At 42.9% G+C, this 20,608-nt stretch overlaps 1 protein-coding gene across 1 annotated transcript in view; it reads right to left on the bottom strand.

Moving 5' to 3' along the window:
• The window catches only part of SLC22A17 (solute carrier family 22 member 17), a 73,786-nt gene that overhangs the window by 28,083 nt on the left and 25,095 nt on the right, over nt 1-20,608 (bottom strand). The window contains exons 8-9 of the mRNA XM_069238190.1: nt 7,204-7,427; nt 6,128-6,239 (exon numbers count right to left, since the gene is read on the bottom strand). Coding sequence (XP_069094291.1) covers nt 6,128-6,239; nt 7,204-7,427 — 336 coding nt within the window. The remainder of the gene's footprint in view (nt 1-6,127; nt 6,240-7,203; nt 7,428-20,608) is intronic.

Genomic DNA, 20,608 nt, shown 5'->3' with positions numbered 1-20,608 from the left:
GACTGGTTATGTCACATTCTTTGTCTGTTATTGGTTCAGGGTTATTGGCCTCCCACTGCCTCTTAACTGGCATTGCCCTTGCCCATCCTTAGTTTTGCATACAGGCAGGCAAACAACCTCTCCCAGTGTCAAAATCAAAACTGCTGTTAAATTTTCTGCTTCATGAAGTTTATCTTGGAAGTCAACATATCTCTTTAGTTTGTGCCAGTTCTGCATATTTTAAGCACTGACCTGTTTGAAAGGAACCCTTTCATCAATGTTAGACAAACTAGACCAAACAGGGTATTTCATGAGGGCCTGATTAACACCCTCTCATCTACCAGACATCCTACAAACCTGTGATGCAATCAAAGTTTAAATATGCCACATACGTGGCAAAACATAAATGCAGTTCTTCATCAACATTCCCACGTTTTGTTCCTTGATCTACTCCCTTCATATTTCGGAATATCCACAAACAGGACTTCAGACAGAGGAGGTGGAATCACTGATCCCAACTGAAGAATTTGTCATCAACATCAAGGATACAAACTGCTCAATTACTGACAATTACACGTGTGCACAGAGCCCCTTCACAGAAACTGACTAAGACCCAGAGTGGTTCGGAGGGGCACATTATATGCCACTTATTTTCCAAGTGTAACTACCACCAGCTCAGTGGCCTGCTGAAAATAGTGGGGAAGGTAGAGATGTCTAACTATAGCTGCGGGGAAATAACTTTTTACCTGTTGGCCCAGGAGAGCTGCTTACTTGATTCTGTTTAAAATGGTTTGCCAGACATCTACAACTGCACCCTTAGCTACATGTATGTTTACAGTGCTTATGTGCAGTGGGATGGGTGTGGAGTATATACTCTGTGATTGACTCTTGCAATTCAGGAATCTATTTTAGATCTCTTGTTTGGATGGTATTCAAGGAAGTTGGAGGAAGCCTGCCATACTGAAATGTACGTTGAGGGACTCCTCCAACGCATCACTGAGATCCTTTTGAAGTGGACCGGACTCTAGGGTTTGGAGCATAGGAAACACAGGGCTCGGTTGAAATACAGGTACAGATCTCACCCCCTTCTTGCGCCATTCTTCCTCAAAGGTGTTATCTCAAATAGATTGCAGGGTAGGGGACTGAGAAAGGTTTTCCCTCTTTCGTGCCTTTAATTTGGGTTTCTATAACAAGGAGATCCCAGGCCCACTTCCTCCTTGCTGCTGATACTATAGGATAAAGACTGTGGTTTAACCTGTCTGGAAGGATTACCCAAAAAGACAGGAACCACTAAAACCAGTCACAGAGATGTGTCTCTGGAATCTACAATCTCCCTCTGCAAAACTGAGGCATGCGGGAGAAGCTGCCAGTCAAGGAGCAGGATTTCTTACCAACAAGGGCCATACATTACAAACCAATGGAGACCAAGAAAGACGTTTGAGCTCCAGGGGTTGGATGATTGGGTCCTCTGCTGCCAACTTTCCCTTGCCATGTTCGGTAAGAGGAACCTGGAACTTCTGCATCCTGCTGAAAGAAGCTACCTTGAACTACCTTGAAGGAATGAAGGAAGAAGCCTGCTGATTGGTGGAGAGGTGTACTGCAGATATCCATGCACAAAAGAGAAGGCTGTCTATAAATGGAGATCCTCGCGGTGCTGTGCAAGAGGAACTGGGCACCTGTCCTCTGTAGCACAAGGAATCGTCTGCATTGCCAAGCTGTGTGATGAGGGATGACTCAGAAGATGTGAAGTTGGAATCACCACTGTAATTACATAATTCACCTTTTCCACCATGCCACTAGCATGTGAGTTATACATCATTGTCCTGCAATGTTTCTCTCCATTCTCCTCCAAAAACTCAATTTCACTAGAACACAAATGAGTACCTTTAGCTGCATCTATTTACCTAGGTGCTCTTGCCCTCATAAACACTTTTTTCAAAACCTTAATCCTGTGGGATGTAATTATTTCCTTTACAAACTCCACCTCAAGCAACCTACTGCGCACAACCACCACAAAGCCTTTTCGGCAGATTCCATATGGGCCCAATGAAGTCCAGCAACATCCATACCCAAAGGGAATGTGGTTCCACTGCATGCTGAACTCCGTACCCCCCAAACTCAGTCTATTCTACCCCTCCTAATCTACCTTGCAAGTCTTCACCCAATACCTCTTTTTGAATCTGTGATGACCAAATGTATTACTTCAACCTCATCAGGATGAGGTATCTGTCCTAACTGTCTCTCACTACCCAATTGAATCAACTTGCAGCACCACTGTCAGGGAAGAATGGACTTTTCACCTTTCAAAAAGATGCTATATGCTCCAATCATCATGTTTTCCCTTACGTTAAAAACAGTGTGCTAGATAACATTATTGTTTACCTCACCTTACTCTCAAATCAGTGATGTTAATGCTTTCAACCTCTCATCTATAGCTAACCATTCTGCTTTGGTAATCACTGCCTCATGTTCATTACTCCATCTTGCACACTCGTCCGGACATCTTCACAAACCACCTCATCTTCACTTCAAGACTTGAAGGCAAAGGTTATAGGCAAGCCACCTGTTTGTTGTGCCAACCCAGCACGCATTCCACCTTAAAACTACAACCTTACAATTTGGCTGCCAACCTTGCTGACACGTCCCTCCAGGGTGTAATACTATAGCCAACAGTTTATGGTCAGTTCTTAAAACTATGCTCAACTCCCAAATGTATGTGTGGAAATATTTTATGTCCCAAGCAGCAGCCAATGCCTTCTTATCTATGACTAAGCAGTTTCTCTCAGCTACAATGAAAAATCAGGAAGCAAACACTACCAGTGTCTTAATACTCCCTTAACATTGCAACAAGACTGCATCAATCTCATAAGCCAGGGACAAAGGTATTTTTGTGTACATTAAATGGAGTGAGAATATTAACCTTGCAATTCCATTGTTTCACATGTTCATATGCCTGTGCCTTAGATCCTATGTAAGCCTGTCCCTTCTGTAATAAAAATCTCAAAGATTCTGACTTCTCTACAAAGTTGCTTATAAATTTAGAATACAATTTCACCAAACACATGATAGATCTCACTTTGTCTTTGACAGAAGCCTAATTGCACTCACCAGCTGTGTCTTTGGCTTCACCCCTTCTGCAGAGATAGTGTATCCCTAATATTCTGCCTTTTTGCAGGAAGTTGTGCTTATCGTTCCTCAACATAATCCCAGAACATGTTAACAGTCCTCCACCATCTACTCAAAGATAAGTATATCATCTATGGAGAAAATAATTGTTTCTGGTCCCAGAATACGTGAGTCAAGAACTTTTGGGATGCAGTAGCCGCCAAAGTGATGCCAACAGGCAGGTTTTTTAACTGAACTGAAAAATCCCTTCAGTGACTATAAACACAGTGCGAGGTTGTGCAAATCAGTGTAATTTATCATGGTGATAAATACTTCTAATTTTAAACCTTCAGAAGTACTTTTCCCCATTCAACATCAAGACCATCTCATTTATTTTTGGCATAGGGACGCTGTCCATAATAATGTTTGTTGGGGTTGGTATCTCAAATTCCCATGTTTTTCTTACTAATGACAAGTGCTGACATCCATTCAACTCAACCGTTTCTATCACTCCCTCAAAGGCCATTTTATCTTACCCGACTCGGCAGAACCTCCACAGCAATTCTCTATGACAACGAACAGAACTCAAGTGGAGTACTACACAAGGTAAAGCTAAAACCCTTGTCAAATATGGCATAGGTCACGGTTTAACCACGGTTTAATCACATTTTCCATGATCTGCTCCTCTTCTACTAGGTGTCTAAGTTTTCCAACATGGAATTCTGAGATTTCTAAACAAAAAACACATCTCCCCATACGATGTTGCAGAAAATTTCCATCTTGTCAGCTGATCCTTGTCCAGCTACACACATAAAAGACTGGATAAGAAACTCAGCAGCCGACATTACAGAGACAATGAACTCTTGCCATCATAATGGGCCCTCTACATCCTCTAGGTTATCAGCAACATTCTAGGTCCCAAGATTAACTTTTAGCTTTGCATCTTAGTGGCATCACATAAGATCCTTCATGATTGTCAATCAGACTTTACTACTTGAATGAGGGTGGCAACTACCTTGGCACACATTTGTGAGGACCGTCTTCTACCACTGGACACTTACCATCTGGAAAACTACTTCTTCTTAATTTTTTGGCTGCTTGGCTGTGTAAGATACTGTGAACCATAGGGTTCTTATACATTTATCAGGAACAATGAGCAAGGGTCAATGAATCAGTATGCAATATATCTGGTCCTTTTTGTCAGAAGGAATCCAACAAATTTCCAACCAAACTTGTGCAATGCAGAGTGCTCGGGGGCAGCTCTTTTCGTTACTGCAAACTTTGGCAATGTGCTCTCCCAACATTATCTACTATTCCACATGTACACTAATGACACTCATACCAACATCTAGTTGGAGAACAATCAAGACCATTACTTCAAGATCATAAATGGTCTCACGCTTCTCTACTTAGAATACACTTTTGAAGATGGAACAACGAGCTATGATGCTCTCACAAGGGGATGTGGTCAAATGAGGACTTTCTTCCACTTGCTCCGATACACTGCGGCCATTCTAGGTTGAGGTCCAGGATTGCCTGAGACAGGTTACTGTAGCAGAAATTCGACATCCACTCAGGGTGGCCTTGCTGAATACCTGGGGCATAGCGGGTCCACTGAAACACTTGAAATTGTTCATTACCCTGGAGTTAATGCTTGCCAAAAAGAGTGTTGCCCACGGGTGAGGGGTATCCACCCCACCAGACCTGAACAGTGGGAAAGAGGACATAGTCTGGTGCGTGATGGAACACCAAATATATGAAGGCAGAGGTTGCCTAAAACAATGGTCCAAAATATGACAACATTGGCAATCCTACAGAGGATTGAACTTCACAATGTAACCCTCTATTGGTCAAATGAAAGTGATGTCAGATGGGAAGCACCAAGTCTACAGTTATACAATTGTAATGTTTAACTGCTTGCAATTAGATGGCATACGCATATAGCAGAGGACGATATGATAATTTATGGAGGGTACGATATGGTGCTTTGTATTTTGAAATACGTATTGTCTAATAAAATGTCCAAAGAAATGGTCTCAGGCACCGGTACTTTTAGGTATATTGTTCCTGAATGGTAACGACTGAGGCTGTACTCATGGGAAACCCAAATGACCCTTCTCTACCATTTTATTGGCACACTAACCTAAATACAGCCTCCTTAGTAGCATGGTTAGTAAAGCTCTTTCGACAGATTACTTCCGTTGGGGAGGATCCTCTCATTAAGGGCAATTCCCGTATTGCAAACTAATCACAAAATCAAAACTAGAAGAGACATAATTTGGCGACAATTCACAGAATTCAAAACTAAGCAGCTTTAACCTGCAGAAAAGTGACCATAAAATCCAGGTTCCGGAAAACCTTTGGTGGCACTGAGCTGTTTCTTGATGAGGTAGTGATTATTTCTTCTTTAAATTAAAAGGGGTATATTCCAAACTGTCAACACAAAAAACGTTCTTGAACAGAAACCCAGTTTGGTCAGTTCATATAGGAGGACATACTAGATCTTAGACTGTGCTGCTAGCCTGCTCAATGTAATTTCTGTTTGGCAATCTCCTATACGTAGAACATTATGTGATGTGCAGGAAGGTACTCCTCATAGTAACTGTGACAAGCTTAATCCTCCATCCCCTTCCATCAATCAAGCCAACCTCTAAACTCTCAAAGCATGCTGGTTATAACATACTGCCACTCACAGGCTGAAGCAAAAATGTTAGAGTGTAAATGTTTGGAACAGAGTACAGGCAGGATGGCAGTACTCCCCCCCCCCCAAAGAGAGCCTTAAACCTGTTAGAGTCTGGTGTAATAACTTGGCATCTCGTGCATGTTATCAAAGGGCTATAGGACTAATAGTAAGAGTTATTTACAGGTTGCGTAGCCTGCACTTTGGAGATGGTTCAGCTCATTCTCAGTATGTTCTGCATAAGGATACTCTTCATCGTCCTCCTTTTTCAAGGTCTCTTTCCCCTTTACCTATCAATTCAACATCAGTTCCTCTTTGCCCTCCAGGTCACCATCAGTTGGCCTTCTGCCCAAACACACTCACCTGACAACAGTTGGGGTGATTTCTGCAGCAAACAAAATGCTCAGGGAGGCAGCAGCAAAGGAAGCGAAAAGACCCAAAATTGAGAATGTCATGATGATGGCTTCATTCAGATCTGCAGGGGAGAGGAGGGAACTCAGAGGAGATGTGGCAGGAGAAGAGAGGGAGAAAACAGCAGAAAAGGGATGATACATAGAGGTGAATAATGAAAGATGGGGAAAGAGATGACACAGGACAATAAAGAAGAGAGGCAGCAGAAGATGTGAGGTGACAGCAAAGAAGAGGAAGAAGATGAGCACAAGCGAGGGTGAAACAGGAATGGAGAGTTGATATGAGAGAAAAGAAAGATGAGGAAAAATACAAAAGAAAAACAGGAGAGGAAGGTGTCAGAGAAGGAGAATGGATAGACGTTTTGAGGAAGCAGAGTAAAGGACAATAAAGTAAGGAAAGAGAAAAGGGAGGGAAGAGAGAGAGCGAAAGAGAGGATAAGGAGATGGAAGAAGGAGGTTGAAACGAAAATGGGGGAAACCAGGTTAGGAGAGGTCACACCATAGAGTGGTGGTGGAAATAAGCAGATTAGAGACGAAACAGGAGAGAACAGGAAAGAGGAAGAAGTAGAAAGGACAGAAGAGGGGAACAAAGTACAAATGAGGGAGGAGGAGAAAACAAGGGATTAGATTGACACATGAGAGGCAGCAAATAGAAAGACAAGAGGAATGGAAAAGCAAAGGAATAAAACAGGAGCAAGACGGGTACCCATGCCAGGAAAGAAAGAGATGAGAGGGAAAGAAACAGGGAAGAGAAAGAAAGAAATTAATATTCATTTGAAAAGAAACATTTGTGAGTCTACAATACTCTCACATTTCACATGTACTTCATCAGACACTAGACAGCCACGGTGACACAAACAAATACACGGGTATCATCATACTATCACAGACAAAGAAATATTCATTTCAACACCATACTACCACTCACAAACAAATGCACCTGTGTAAAACTGCTGTGGCACACAAGTTGAGATAACATTTTTTGCTATTAAATGCTCATAGCGGTGTGTGCACTACACCATTTCTTACACTCGATGAGCCCCAGAAGAGTGAGAGAAGCGATGCCAGTGAGGGTCATGGACAGCAGCAACATTGCTCGACGCCCAAAGCGGTCAACCGTTGCCCAGAGGAAGATGCAGGCGAGGAGACCAGCACCCGCAGACAGCAAGTAGGACAGGTAGAGTCCAGATCGTGCTCCCTGGATGTCCTTCCGGAAAGTGCCATAACAGTGATGAATTCCATGGGCAATACACCTGTGCCAAGAGACAGATAACCCTGCTGGTTACTAATTAGACACTGCCTGGCTTTTTACACACTGATTTCCCGTGTTAATATTAATCCTCTTATACTATATAGTGGGTACTCATCTTGGTGTTTATACCCCATATTTAGCCTCCTCCTCCATCTCCCACTTTAGAAGTCCTATGTCTGCAAATCAGTTCAAACAACACTATTTTAAAAGAAAACGGGATCACCTCACCCAACTCCAATTATTCAATGTCCCTTTACTATAACAGAGAAGGAAAATGTTACTTACCCAGTAGGGACTTGTTCGTGGCACTTACTGCTGTAGATTCACATGCTTTGCATAAGTCCACCATCTAGTAGTGTTGGGTTCAAAGTGTTACACGTTCTTTTTCTTCAAAATAATCTTTTCGAGTCACGAGCTCGAGTGACTCCTCCTCTCTATGATAGTGCGCATGGGCATCAAGTCCGTTGTGAGACTGTTTTACCACAGGCGGGTGAGGTAAGGAGTGTGTATGGTCTTAAGGAACCATCTTTCTTTGGTATGAGGAAGTATAGTGAATATACTCCTGACCCCTGTTGGTATGGGGGACTGGTTCTGTAGCCCCTTTGAGAAGAAGGGAATATACCTCTTCTTTTAACAGAATGAGATGATCGTGTGAGAGTTTGTGAAAACGAGAAGGTATGTTTGATGCACTGGAAATTAGTTCTAGACAATAACCATGTTGGATAATTGATAGAACCCATTATTCTGTACTGATATTGGACCACTGGGGATAAACATTTGCCAATCTTCTTCACACTGGAGATGTATGTGCTGTGGGAATTTGTAAAAAGCCACTATTTTGTATTAGAAGGAGATGCCCTGAAGGTGGATATTTTACCTCTCCCTCTAATATTTGCGCCTCTATAAGATCCTCTGAAGGAGCCCCTGTTGTATAAATGTGTTCCTTGCTTATTTTGTGAGGTGCAAGGTTCGGTGGCTGCTGGTTTGAAACCACCCCTAAATTGTGGCCCACGAAAATGACCTCTGGTGGGCGTATTTAATAAGGCCCCCATGGCTTTAGCTGTTTCAGAGCCCTCCTTTAATTTGCCTGTAGTGGTATCTACCTCTGGGCCAAATAAATGCCTTGTCAGAAGGCATGTTCAGGACTCCCTGTTGTATTTCTGGCTTAAATCCCGAACACCTCAACTAGGCATGTCTGTTCAGCTGTGTTGGCCGCATCAATGGCACATCTGATCCCGTTATTGGAGATGGCCTCTCCTTCTGCAACTATCTCCTGTCCTCTTTTTTGGTGTTCCTGTGGAAGTTATTGTAATAACTCTTCTATTTCGTCTCCGTGGGCCCTGTCATACCTGGCCAGACGTGCTTGAGAATTAGCAATTCTCCAATGATTTGCAGGTTGAGCAGCCACTCTTTTGCCCGCTGCATCCAGTTTTTTGCTTTCCTTATCTGGAGGAGGAGCATCCTCTGTGGACTGACTGTTAGCACTTACCGCTATTGAATCTGGTGGTAGTTATATTTTTATGAAAGTTGGATCTGAGGGTGAAGCTTTATATTTCTTGTCTACCCTTGGTGTAATTATTCTTGCCCTAACAGGTTCTCCGATTGGGTCTGAATGCATCTACACATTATAAAACTCTGATGCCTTTGCAATAACTTGGTTGTCTGCAGTTGTATCCTCAGGGGGAGAAGGCCTTGCTGGATAAAGGTCAGGGTAATTAGGGAGAATGGAATCTGGACTGTATAGATCCCATGGATCCACATTTTGTTGAACATCACCTAAATAATCTCTATGAGGTGATGATGATGATACTTGTGGGGAAATTGTGGGTGAATAAAGGATGTAGGTGATTGTGGTGGAGTAGAGGGATGTACTGGAGAGTGAGGTGGCGAATAAAGAGGTTGTTATGGAGCCTTGACTTTTTCTTTGGAGACTTTTTTTAGGGGGAGGCGCAGTGTCCAATCTTTCTTGGAATGTAAGTCTCTTTTTGATCGGAGTAGGAGGAGAAGCCATGATTCTTCCTGTTCACTTCTGTATGTGAATTTTTCGCTGTCTAGCATCCATCATTTCCGAAATAGGCTCTACAGAAGAAGTTTCCTCAGGGGAAACTGTAGAATTTTGCTCACTATACTTTTCAGTTCAGAAATCTGTGGTCCTGAATGCTTTTTTTGAGCCAAAAGTGTTGGCTCCGAAATATGGCAATGTCTGTTTCTTTGGCGCTGAAGTGGTCGATTCGACTGTTCAACTCAATCCCAAAACAGATTGAGATGTAGTTGTCTATTTGGTCAGTGTCAAAGGTGTTTTGGTATTTATAACATGATCTTTAGTCCTAAAGGGTCTTTCGGATCGAAAAGACCTACAGGTGTCGCAGGTCTCCTATTGTGTTCCAGGGACAGACACAAATTACACACCAAGGGTTGATCCGTGTACGTAAACTTGTTGTGACATCTAGGGCTGAATCTAAACAGAGTACGTTCCATTAGCCTATCATTCTCTGTCAACAGTTGTTGAAGTAGGCCTAAGAAGGGGTGGACGCCCCTAATGGCATTAAACCGAACCCAGCGATAAAGATCAGATCGAATCGTAAAAGTGTGAAATATGTGATCGAAAACTATACGATGTTGATAAGAGAGATGGAAAATAAAGTTCAAAAGTTACGAAACCGAGATCCACAGAGCGAAAGAAAACACGTCCGAACCAGACGGCGGAGAGGAAACAATCTAACAAAGGACTCGATGCCCATGCACACTATCACCGAGAGGAGGAGACACTCGATCTCGTAACTCAAAAAGATTCTTCGGAGAAAAACAACTTGTAACACTTTGGGCCCAACACTAGATGGCAGACTTATGCAAAGCATGTGTATCTACAACCACACACGCCATCGAACAAGAGGGTTACATGAGAAAAATATTTTAAAATGTTTTGAAGTTTGAGTAAATAGTAGTTCAACATGCTCTGCATTATTCCATTATTGAGTGGCTGTGCTTGGAAAAAAACATCTAGAGTTTTAGAGTGTTAATCATAAGCAGAGTTTCCACAGCTGGAACAGACATGTTCTCTAAAGGAGCTTCATTATTAAAAAATATCCTACTCCTACGATGTGTCTCCAATCAGCCCCTCCAGGTTCTGTGCGTTGTTTCTGCACATTACAAGGTGCTGCATATGCTCCGACAGGATGGTTGAATGAGTATTGTGAAGAAGAAATATTAAAGGGTGACTAAAAGTACCAGAATTAACATGAGGATGATTTTCCTAGGCTCTGCTTCTGCTTTACTTTTTTCTCAAACAGGTGGAAATGTTATTCTACTCACAGAATTCAGTGGATTGAGGCATTGAGAGAGGGGGTTCAGGGGCATATGTACAAGAGATTTCAAGTATGTTCCACAGAACTGGACAGAATCAAGCCAAAGACAGTTATGAATCCTTCATTGTTTTTTGTGAATTGGTCCCAAAATATGTAAAATGGGAACATTGAAGAAGTACTCATATACAGTTAGCACAGAAGAAGGACTTTGTCCTTTTGCACTTTTACTAATTGGGTGTTTGATATTTCGCTGCCAGTTCACAAAGACATTTATGAACATGTGAAGTAGTTCTTCAGTATTAGTAAATGCGTTTGTGAACTGCCCCCAGTGTCTTTGCTAGAGGGAGTGTTCTGCTCGCAAAAATACATGCAAGGCAATGATGCAGAAAAAGTGGAAAAGTGTTAAATAGTTTAGACTAGTGTCTAGAATTTTCTGGAATTTAAGCTGATTGATTCAAACCCCAGATTGTGGGTGCTGTTGCAATCCAGGCAAAAGTCATTCTGAAAGCACCCCTGAGATGGAACTTTTACTAGCCAGTTGTCCTGCTAAGAGAATAGTTGTATGCATTGAAGGCAAGATGAGCAGTTACATCCGCTACAGCCTTTGTTAACGCTGAAGGAGCAACGTTTAGGCATTAAGTTCCACATCTTCCCTAGTGGTAATGAGCTCCAATAGCAATTTTAGGGACCTACAGTGCTCTTCAATTATCAGCTTAAAGGAAGTAGTCATCCTGGGAAGCAATATGGCCTAAAGTTACATAGTGGAAGGCTGTCCCAAAGAGGAAGAAGTTTAGGTCTTAAACATTTATTTAAAGAATTTATAAAGTGTACTAACACCCCAAGAAAAGAGTGTCCTGGTGTTGGCTGGAAGGAACAATATTAGGAAAGGCCAACACTAAGGGGTTCTGAACAGATGAGTTTTTTTGCAGTTTCTGGAATTTATTAAGGCACCTTTCGGATCAAATGAGAGACGGAAGGGTGTTCCAAGCCTTCTCAGTCATCTCATCCTAGAAATGCCCACCTAACCTAAAACATCTGAACCGTGGCAGAGTAAAAAACACGTGAGCCTGAATGTAAAGTCTTAGATGGGATATATGTCGGAATGAGAGACAACATATAATGGTCAGAAGGAACGTTATAAACTGCCCTACTACATAAGCAAAGCACACTGAAAATGCAGTATTGGTATGTAGGCAACCAATGTAGCCGGCAAGGGGTGAAGAAATATGTACAGCATTGTTTATGTCCAGCACAAACAGTGTGGCTGTGTACCAAACCACTGAAGTCTTTTTGTGAGGTAATATGGAAGATTAAGAAATAAAGTATTCAAGCAAGGTTGTACACCACGGTCTTTCTTGGCATAAAGAAGTATCTAGAATACAATCAGTCCCTTGTGATACACAAACAAGTTTGATACTTCAAAGACGAGGATTTTAATGCTTTACATTTTCTCCAGAATTTCTGAAATCCCAGACGACCTGTGACTGAAAAAAAGACATAATTCACAGCCCTATATGACAATGTTCAGCATTCCCTGGTCTTTGGGAATAAGGGTCATTTGACTGAAAAGAGAACGTCTCTCTCTTTCCTCCATCATGCTCATGGATTCAGGCTTCTGGGTCCTCAGAGTACCTAACTGCATCCACAAAAGAAACCATTCTTAATTTTTAAATGCAAATGTTTCATTGAATCTTGACATACCAAACACATTACCCTTCATTGTTCTCTCCTCTCCCGTTAACTCTCCTAAACTTCACAACCATAAAATGACCTATGCTGCTGATAGAAACATTTAAGTTGAACCCCTTGTTTAAATGCTAGTTAATGTAGACTTCAGCTGGCTCAGAGAAGTGATCAACTGTATGAACACTGCACAATGCACAATTCTACCCACGAAATTCTGATAACTGCAAGACTGAAAAAAGTAAGCTTGTAGTTCAAGGTAGAGATGAGTGCAACAGTCTAGAACCAAGAGAATACACAAAGTCACAACAGTGGGAAATTAGACGTGAAGAGAACAGAAAAGATGCAAAGAGGTGCTAAACACTGCACTGACCTTCACTTTGAGGGATACGTGATAATCCACGGCCCCTCCTGAAACTTTCATAGCAGGGGATGGGAGTACACAAGGCATTGTTCAAAACACAGGACAATTTCCGATAACCAGCTGCTCAGTTCTGTCCATGTTATGTTCCGGGAAATGGTCTGCACTGTTGAACACCTTCCAAAAAATACTTCAGTCTCAAAAGAGACAAAGGTGTCTTTTTATCAAGACAAATAATCTGGTAGGTGTCACCTCATAAGAGTCTGACATGCAATCAACTGATCTAATCCACTTCAAAAAGGGCACACATATGTATAAAACAAGAGATGAGACGAGAAGGACCTCTACAGCCCCTACCTTGTACCACTGTCCCTCCTAATCTAAAAGATGGAAGAGATGGCATCTGCTAGCGCCCTGCCAGGAACGATTTATACATTCTGACCCGTACCCTATGTCATATTTCCATGCGTCTCTGCGACATAACGTCATGATTCATGGTGTTGAAAGCAGAGGAGAGGTCAAGCAAGAAGATTTCTGCCAGTCATAGCACTGTCTGTCAAGATAGCATCAGATAACATCAAGGACCATGGCCAGGACAATCTCCATCTGATCTGAGTGAAACTACTGTCAAGGATCAAGAAATTTCGAAATCTCCAGAAAATGAGACAATGCTTTCCCACTAGGTATTCCTCTAGCTTACAGTAGAGGCAAGCACACAAGTGAGGGGTCAGGCAGTATTTATATTGCTCGCGTCCTGTTTTATGTTTTTCACCATTGGACCAAAGAGGAACAAAGCAGCCCTGTGACAGTGCCTGAGATGCCACTGGTTACAGGGCGTGATCATCAGCAGAGCCTGATCCTGAGCTCAGAAAGTGGCTGTTACTTTTTCCTCTTGAATTTCTCTGAATGATTTCCAGTAACAGGTAATCACTTTGCTACAAAGAGAATGAAGAGCACTCAAACTAGGGTTTTAATTGATTTTAATACCCTTATACTACATGGGAGCCAGCAATCCTTGTAAAAAATGTCTGTCTCCTTGTGACATCTCTACTCGCCTGCTATAATGAAATGGTGTATCTGTTAACTATAGTAAGCTATTACAGTTGAGCTGAGATGTCACAATGCCTCCTACTAGAGCCAGAAGCCAAGGTGGCAGACAGGTCATAGAACATCATTGTTTAAACAACACAACAAAAATGAAAACTGACATTTTATTCTTATGAGCCGTTTTCCTAAAACAAACTGTGATGGCCAGAAAGAAGATATGTATGGCAAACTGTTTATTTTTTTGCACACTTAAGGTCATTAAAGGAAAAGTAGAATCCCTCTACATTTTCCTAAACATTCTGACCCGCAGCAGGTTTTTTAAATCTGACTTATATTAAACTTATTTTAATATGTTTTTGAAATAAATGACAAGCTGCTTTTTGCAGTGTTCAGTTTTGCACTAAATTTCACTTTTATTCTTCAAGTCTGTAATCATACTATCACTGTCATATGAAAGAGTAAGACACCAAGGATTTAATTAGTTTGCAGAAAGGTTAGTGGTGTGACCGTATACCATAAGTAATGAAATAGCCCCCTGCCATGCATTGTAAGCATACTGCAAGTCACCTCTGAGTTCAGTTACCTCATAAAGGAACTCATGCCTCATTCCTCTATATAGTCACGGAGCTCCTCTGTGACCTTCAATATCCTTATAGTGAACGGCAGGGGTTCTTTGTCCCATATATCTAAAATGTATAGCAACTTTGGCACAAATAGATTAGGACACTGTGTATAGTGATGAACAAGCAAGACGGTGGGAGGGAAATGAACCGATTCAGAATAGATACAAGTGGGCCGGGGAAAATGCTAAGCCTCTGCACCTTTAGCAGACCAATAACTGACTTTAGCAGCTAGAGATCTCATATAGTTATTCAGGTGGCCAATCTTCTTCAACAGACAATTTCCTCCAGACTCACTTGAGTTGTCAGGTCCCTCGCATTACCATTAAGGGATAATCTAAAAACGGGTGTATATTGGGCTTAGTTTCACGCTGGGAAGAAGGTCTAGTAACTTTTAGTTCACCTCATTCCCCCACTATTCCCTCTAGTGTGCTTCGTTCACATGCTATATTCTTCTGTCACTGCACCCCTCCCCAATGAACTTAAAGCAAACTTTTACTATGTGGAATGAGTTTCAAAGGTCTTGTATAACGTAAGCGAGTGATTTAGTTGAATTCCTTGAATAAACAATTCAATAACGTCTGCTAAATGAAGTCAAAGTAGCTCAGGTGCGTGCATGTTTAGTTTTGACCCTTGATCTTTTCCCCAGTGTTTAGCAACTCCTAGTTTGGCTGCCAACCATAACTGCTCTTATGATTCCTAAACTTTTTGAGTGACAAATGTTTTCAAGTATTCCAATTAGACAATACACAAATCTTCAAAATGTAGAACATTTCCAGAAAACATTGAGCAGTGTTCGCTCTTCTTCCAGCCCCACCTATTTTTAACCTATTTCAATCCACTTTATTCAATCAATATTACTGGAGTGTAGTACTATTAGTGTAATCATTTAAATATGAATTCAATCCCAACAACATAATGGGTTGTATACCTTTTTCTTTCTAAGCTGTCCACCCAACTCCCGTTTGGTATCCCCCTCTCATGTTCTTTCTCCCACACAATTTTATAACTCACCTTCTTGGACCCTGTCACTTGGGTAAGAAACTTGCATATATCTGGGCTCAGTCATGTCTGTGTTGGTCTCCATTTTGTAACCATTGCTCAAACTGTTTAGTGGTATAATGCCTCCAGAGTGGGACTGCAGCAGAAAGTAGGCCTTGACAGCAAAATTAAAGGGGCCCTCATTAGCAAATCATATAGCTAAAAAAGTGGTCCACATTTGCAAATATGGTATTTTTGAACTTGTAAAGACATGTTCTTTATGTGTTTTGCAAGGTGTGTGAGGCTGCATGCATTTGGTCTTGCTACAAGCAATGTTTGTGGTAACATCAGGGCTATCTACAGTAAAAACAGACCACTAGACCGTAACCAGGCCCACAAAACTAAAAGAAACTGGCTCACACACTGACCAATCTGACCAGCCCCTGATAGGGCGTACATTCCGGATTTCTGTAAAACGGGGAAAGAAACTGTTGAACCAATCTGTCTAGAGAGCACCATTAATTTTCAAATTTCTTCCTGCACATTCCCCAAGCAAGAGCTCATAGGTCAGAAGAACTAATATCAGCGATTTCTTCTGGCTCAAATCCCTTCTAATCTCTTGCGATGTTTCCTGAACCAAAAGTGTGCCAGCATGATAACTCAACTTACTTTCAAGCTTCTCCACCCACTTTACTCTGTTTTGGGAGGAATGCTGGTGTAATACTGCAATTATCTCAGCTGTTTAAGTTTAAGAAACTCGCATATCTCTTGTGTTCTGATGAGAGCTCATTCCTGAACTGATCTGCTGTATGGTGATCGTGATCATTCAGCTTGGTGCTCACAGCCAAGCAGTCTCTGTCCCAATACCCTTGCAGCTTTCCCGGCAAACCTTGCTGCCTTATCACCAGGCAATAAGGGGTGAATCCCCTACAGATCTAGTATATCATGGAGCTCTTCCTTGCTTGCTTGCCTGAAAAAGTGTTCCGCGAGGAGCCTCCACATATGGAGCGCGAGGCACCGCCACAGATACTTCTTTAGGCTGCTGCATCGAAGATCAGTGCAATCTCTAAACTGTTCTGCAGAAGGGACTAGCATTCACCCCTGCTTCTTAGGCCATCTGGCCCACTGCGTTGTGTGAATCACCCCAGGATTCTGCCACAAGTGTTTCAAGTTTTTAGATCTCACTAGTGCCCTAAATTGCCATAGCCAGTTCTAAAAGGGGCTGGCAATGGCAAAATCCACTTCACATCTTCACAGAGACATGCCTGCCAAAGGTCCCGTAACTCTAGCATAAATAAATCTGTTGGTGACAATATGCAGTACATCTTCAATAGCATCATGACACCTGAGTACAGGAAGTCATTCAATACATTCTGCGCTAGCCCTGTATTTGAAGGATATGCTGCACTAGTACCTCCATGGTGACGGCAACAAAGAAGTAGAGAAATGGCGCAGCACTTGTTTGCCTTGTCATCTGGAAGAGCTATAGAACTATCTTGGTCACCCTTTTCCTAGCTATAGAAGCATGGTATTCCACATTTCCAAAAGTCCTCCTCAGCTATCAGGCTGTCCTCCATAAATCTCCAGTTCACAAGAATAAATGCTGTTTCCTGCGTATCTGGTTACCAGGGACACCTCCTCCCAACATTCCCCCCAATGTATTTTTTGTGTTGAATCTACCCTGTAAGGCACTTATGAACCCAGACTGATTAGGACATACCCAAGTTGGCATCTGCAGGTATAAATGTGAAGCAAGAACTGCAAATAGTTTCCCATCCATGTTGGGGAATGGGATTGGTCTATAGATGTTACACCGACCTCGTTGCTACTACTAATGATTTTACCACGAATGCCTTAACAAAGATATTTCGTTGTAAAGGCATTCCTGATAAAATCATTAGCAATAGGCACCATTCACCCTACATCCCTCACCCCACCCCCCCTAACCCCACCCCAAAACCTAAAACCCTCTGACCCCCCACCCACTCCCCAAAACCAAAAACTCCCCACCCCCCAACCCCACCCCAAAACCTAAAACCCCCTAACCCCAACCCACTCCCTAAAACCAAAAACGCCCCCCCACCCCCCCAACCCCACCCCAAAACCTAAAACCCCCTGACCCCACACCCACTCCCCAAAACCAAAAACGCCCCACCCCCCCAACCCCACCCTAAAACCCCCTGACCCCCCACCCACTCCCCAAAACCAAAAACGCCCCACCCCCCCAACCCCACCCTAAAACCTAAAACCCCCTGACCCCCCACCCACTAACCAAAAACGCCCCACCCCCCCAACCCCAAAACCTAAAACCCCCTGACCCCCCACCCACTCCCCAAAACCAAAAACGCCCCACCCTCCCAACCCCACCCTAAAACCTAAAACCCCCTGACCCCCCCACCCACTCCACAAAACCAAAAACGGCCCACCCCCCCAACCCCACCCCAAACCTAAAACCCCCTGACCCCCCACCCCCTCCCCAAAACCTAAACCCACCACTTACCTTCGCCAACTCACTTCTTTGTACCTTAACCACGCATGTTCGTTGTTCAGAACATACGTAGTTAAGGCACAAAAAACAGGAGTCGTGGTTAAAAAAAGCGTTGTTGCGCTTTTGTTAACCACGACTTTCGGAAAAAAAAAGTCGTAAAAAAGGATGTTCCCCAAATATCCACCATCTACACAAACTTCAAATCTCAACCCACCAACTTCCTTGCCCCCACGTACGAGGAACACAACCACCTGCTCACCACGCAAGATACCACTGCCATCATAAACTCTGTCCACTCAGGACCCCTCTCCACACCACATCTTCAACCTCAGGAGTAAGACGATCAGCTGTGAGCCCACTGCCTTTTTCAACGCATCACAGCCACCTTCTCTGAAGAATGGAAACACGCAGAAGTCAAGCCTCTACTCAATAAACCATCCACTGACCCCCAAAGAACTCAAGACCGACTGCCCCATCTCTCTGCTCCCCTTTCCTGCCAGAGTCCTTTAGAAGGCCATTATCTGCCAACTCATAGAACACTTCAAGAACAGCAAGCTTCTGGACACTTCCCAATCCAGATTTCACACCAACCACAGCACCGAAACCTCCCTGATTGCAACCATGGACAATATCAGATCCTTCCTCCACCAAGGAAAACTGCAGCCTCCTCGACCTCTCGGCAGCATTTGACACAGTATCACACCACACCCTGATCAAAATGCTCCACAACATTGGACACCCAAGGAGATGCCCTCAAGTGGATCACCTCTGTCCTCAGCGGAATAACCCAGAGAATCAGCCTTCCTCTCTTCACTTTGGAACTCAGGACCCCCACCCACTCTGATCGACTACACCCGCAACCTTGGCATCATCTTGGACAGCAAGCACACCATGAAAAGACAGATCAATGCAGTCTCTTCCACCTGCTTCCTCACTCTTTGCATGCTCTGCAAGATTTTCAAGTGGCTCTCCACCGACACCAGACGTACAGTCACACAAGCCATAGGTCACCAGCAGACTGGGCTATAGCAACACACTCTCCACAGGAATTACCTAACACCTCCTCAAGAGAATGCAAACTTTACATAAGACTCATCCTAGACCTCTCTAACCTGACCCACAACACCCCCCCCCACCTCAGGAAACTCCAGTGGCTACCCATTCAGAACAGATGTCAGTTCAAGATGCTGATCCACACCTTCAAAGCCCTCCTCAACTAGGGACCGGCGTACATCAAGCACTTACTGAAGTTCCACCTTCCCTCCAAACACCTGAGCTCCGCCTCCTCTTGCCTTGCCCATATCCCTCGCATCCGCTGCAGCAACAGTTGAGTACACTCCTCCTTCTACCTCACTGCAAAGTCCTGGAACGAACTCCCACTTCACCTACGAACCTCATTATCCCTGCTGGAATCCATACAGAACTCAGGATCTGGTTGTTCAACTGAGCCCATGCAGCAGTACTCTCAGCGCCTGGATACCCTCTCGGGTGATTAGCCGCTTTACAAGTCGAGCTTGATTGATTGATTCCTTGCATGTCAAACTCCAGATGTCAATACGGCCCACCAAGTTTGTGAATTCCTTCTAACCTCTAGCCATAGGTCTATGAAGAGTGCAATCTCCTGATCTCTCTCCATCACCACCAATGATCTAGTTCACAGCAGCAAAGAATAATTTAAACTATTGTATTTCAACAAAATGTATTGTCTCCACTGGCAACCTAGATGGTGGTCTCTGTTAATATGTTCTTAAACTATATTTTAGTATTAAAAATAAGCACTACCTTTGTTTGTTTGCATGAACCTTGAGTATTTCCCCTGAAAAGCCAGTATCTAGTACTATTGCAATTCCCTTCATTTTGGAATGGTCCCAAGTGGAGAAATTGTCATGGGTAAACTGCCAATTTTAATCTAGCTGAGTTTTCTCATAACAAAGGAGTCTCTTGCAATAATCAAATGATCAAAATCACCAAGTTGTAGCTGCAAGCACATTTATAAAGCTTCTTTAATGCTGTTTAGTGCAACCCTGTTTCCTCTTGCATATTCTCCCATCCAATGAGACAGCAGCAGGTCCCTCACACCCATTTCCCCACCCTACGTACACTGCCCAATAACAAACATATTAAATTCTTCATTGCCAACATGAAAAATATTTATAGCCACTTACTCATACAACAAACATCCTCAACATTAAGAGTGTACTTGCTAGAGATTAGTGCAGAAATACACGCTTTGATGTGCTCTTGTGCTTGGAACTTGTCCCTTGGTCCCCCACCCAAACTTTCCCCATTTCATTATCCAGCACTCATCTTATTAGTCACTGGAAAATAAAAGCTCGGATGCCTTCTGACTTTTGGCTTCTCTTCTCAAAGGCTGCAGGGTATCTTTTTTGGTTGTGAATTCCCGACCCGACGGCGGTCCTCTCCTTTGTTTCCAAGATTGTGACTTTTTGCAGATGGACCTCTGGCCGTGTAATTCTATTCCTCCTGGGTGTTAAATTTGTTATAGATTCCGCAGTCAATTACCCTCAGTTTTACCATTTCTCCCCTTCCACAAGAAGATGAACTTAAGTGGTCAATTGAAAAGATAGGGAATCTATTTTTTCCTTACATAGTCATTAAGAGGTTTAAAGTTTTGGTGTGTGGAAAGAGTTATTAATAATAGGTCTTGGTAGAGTTGATTCCTCTCTTTGTGCCACA

This window comes from Pleurodeles waltl, chromosome 6, assembly GCF_031143425.1.
Source record: "Pleurodeles waltl isolate 20211129_DDA chromosome 6, aPleWal1.hap1.20221129, whole genome shotgun sequence".
NCBI classification, from domain to species: Eukaryota; Metazoa; Chordata; class Amphibia; order Caudata; family Salamandridae; genus Pleurodeles; species Pleurodeles waltl.
This window is presented reverse-complemented; position numbering and strand designations above follow the sequence as displayed.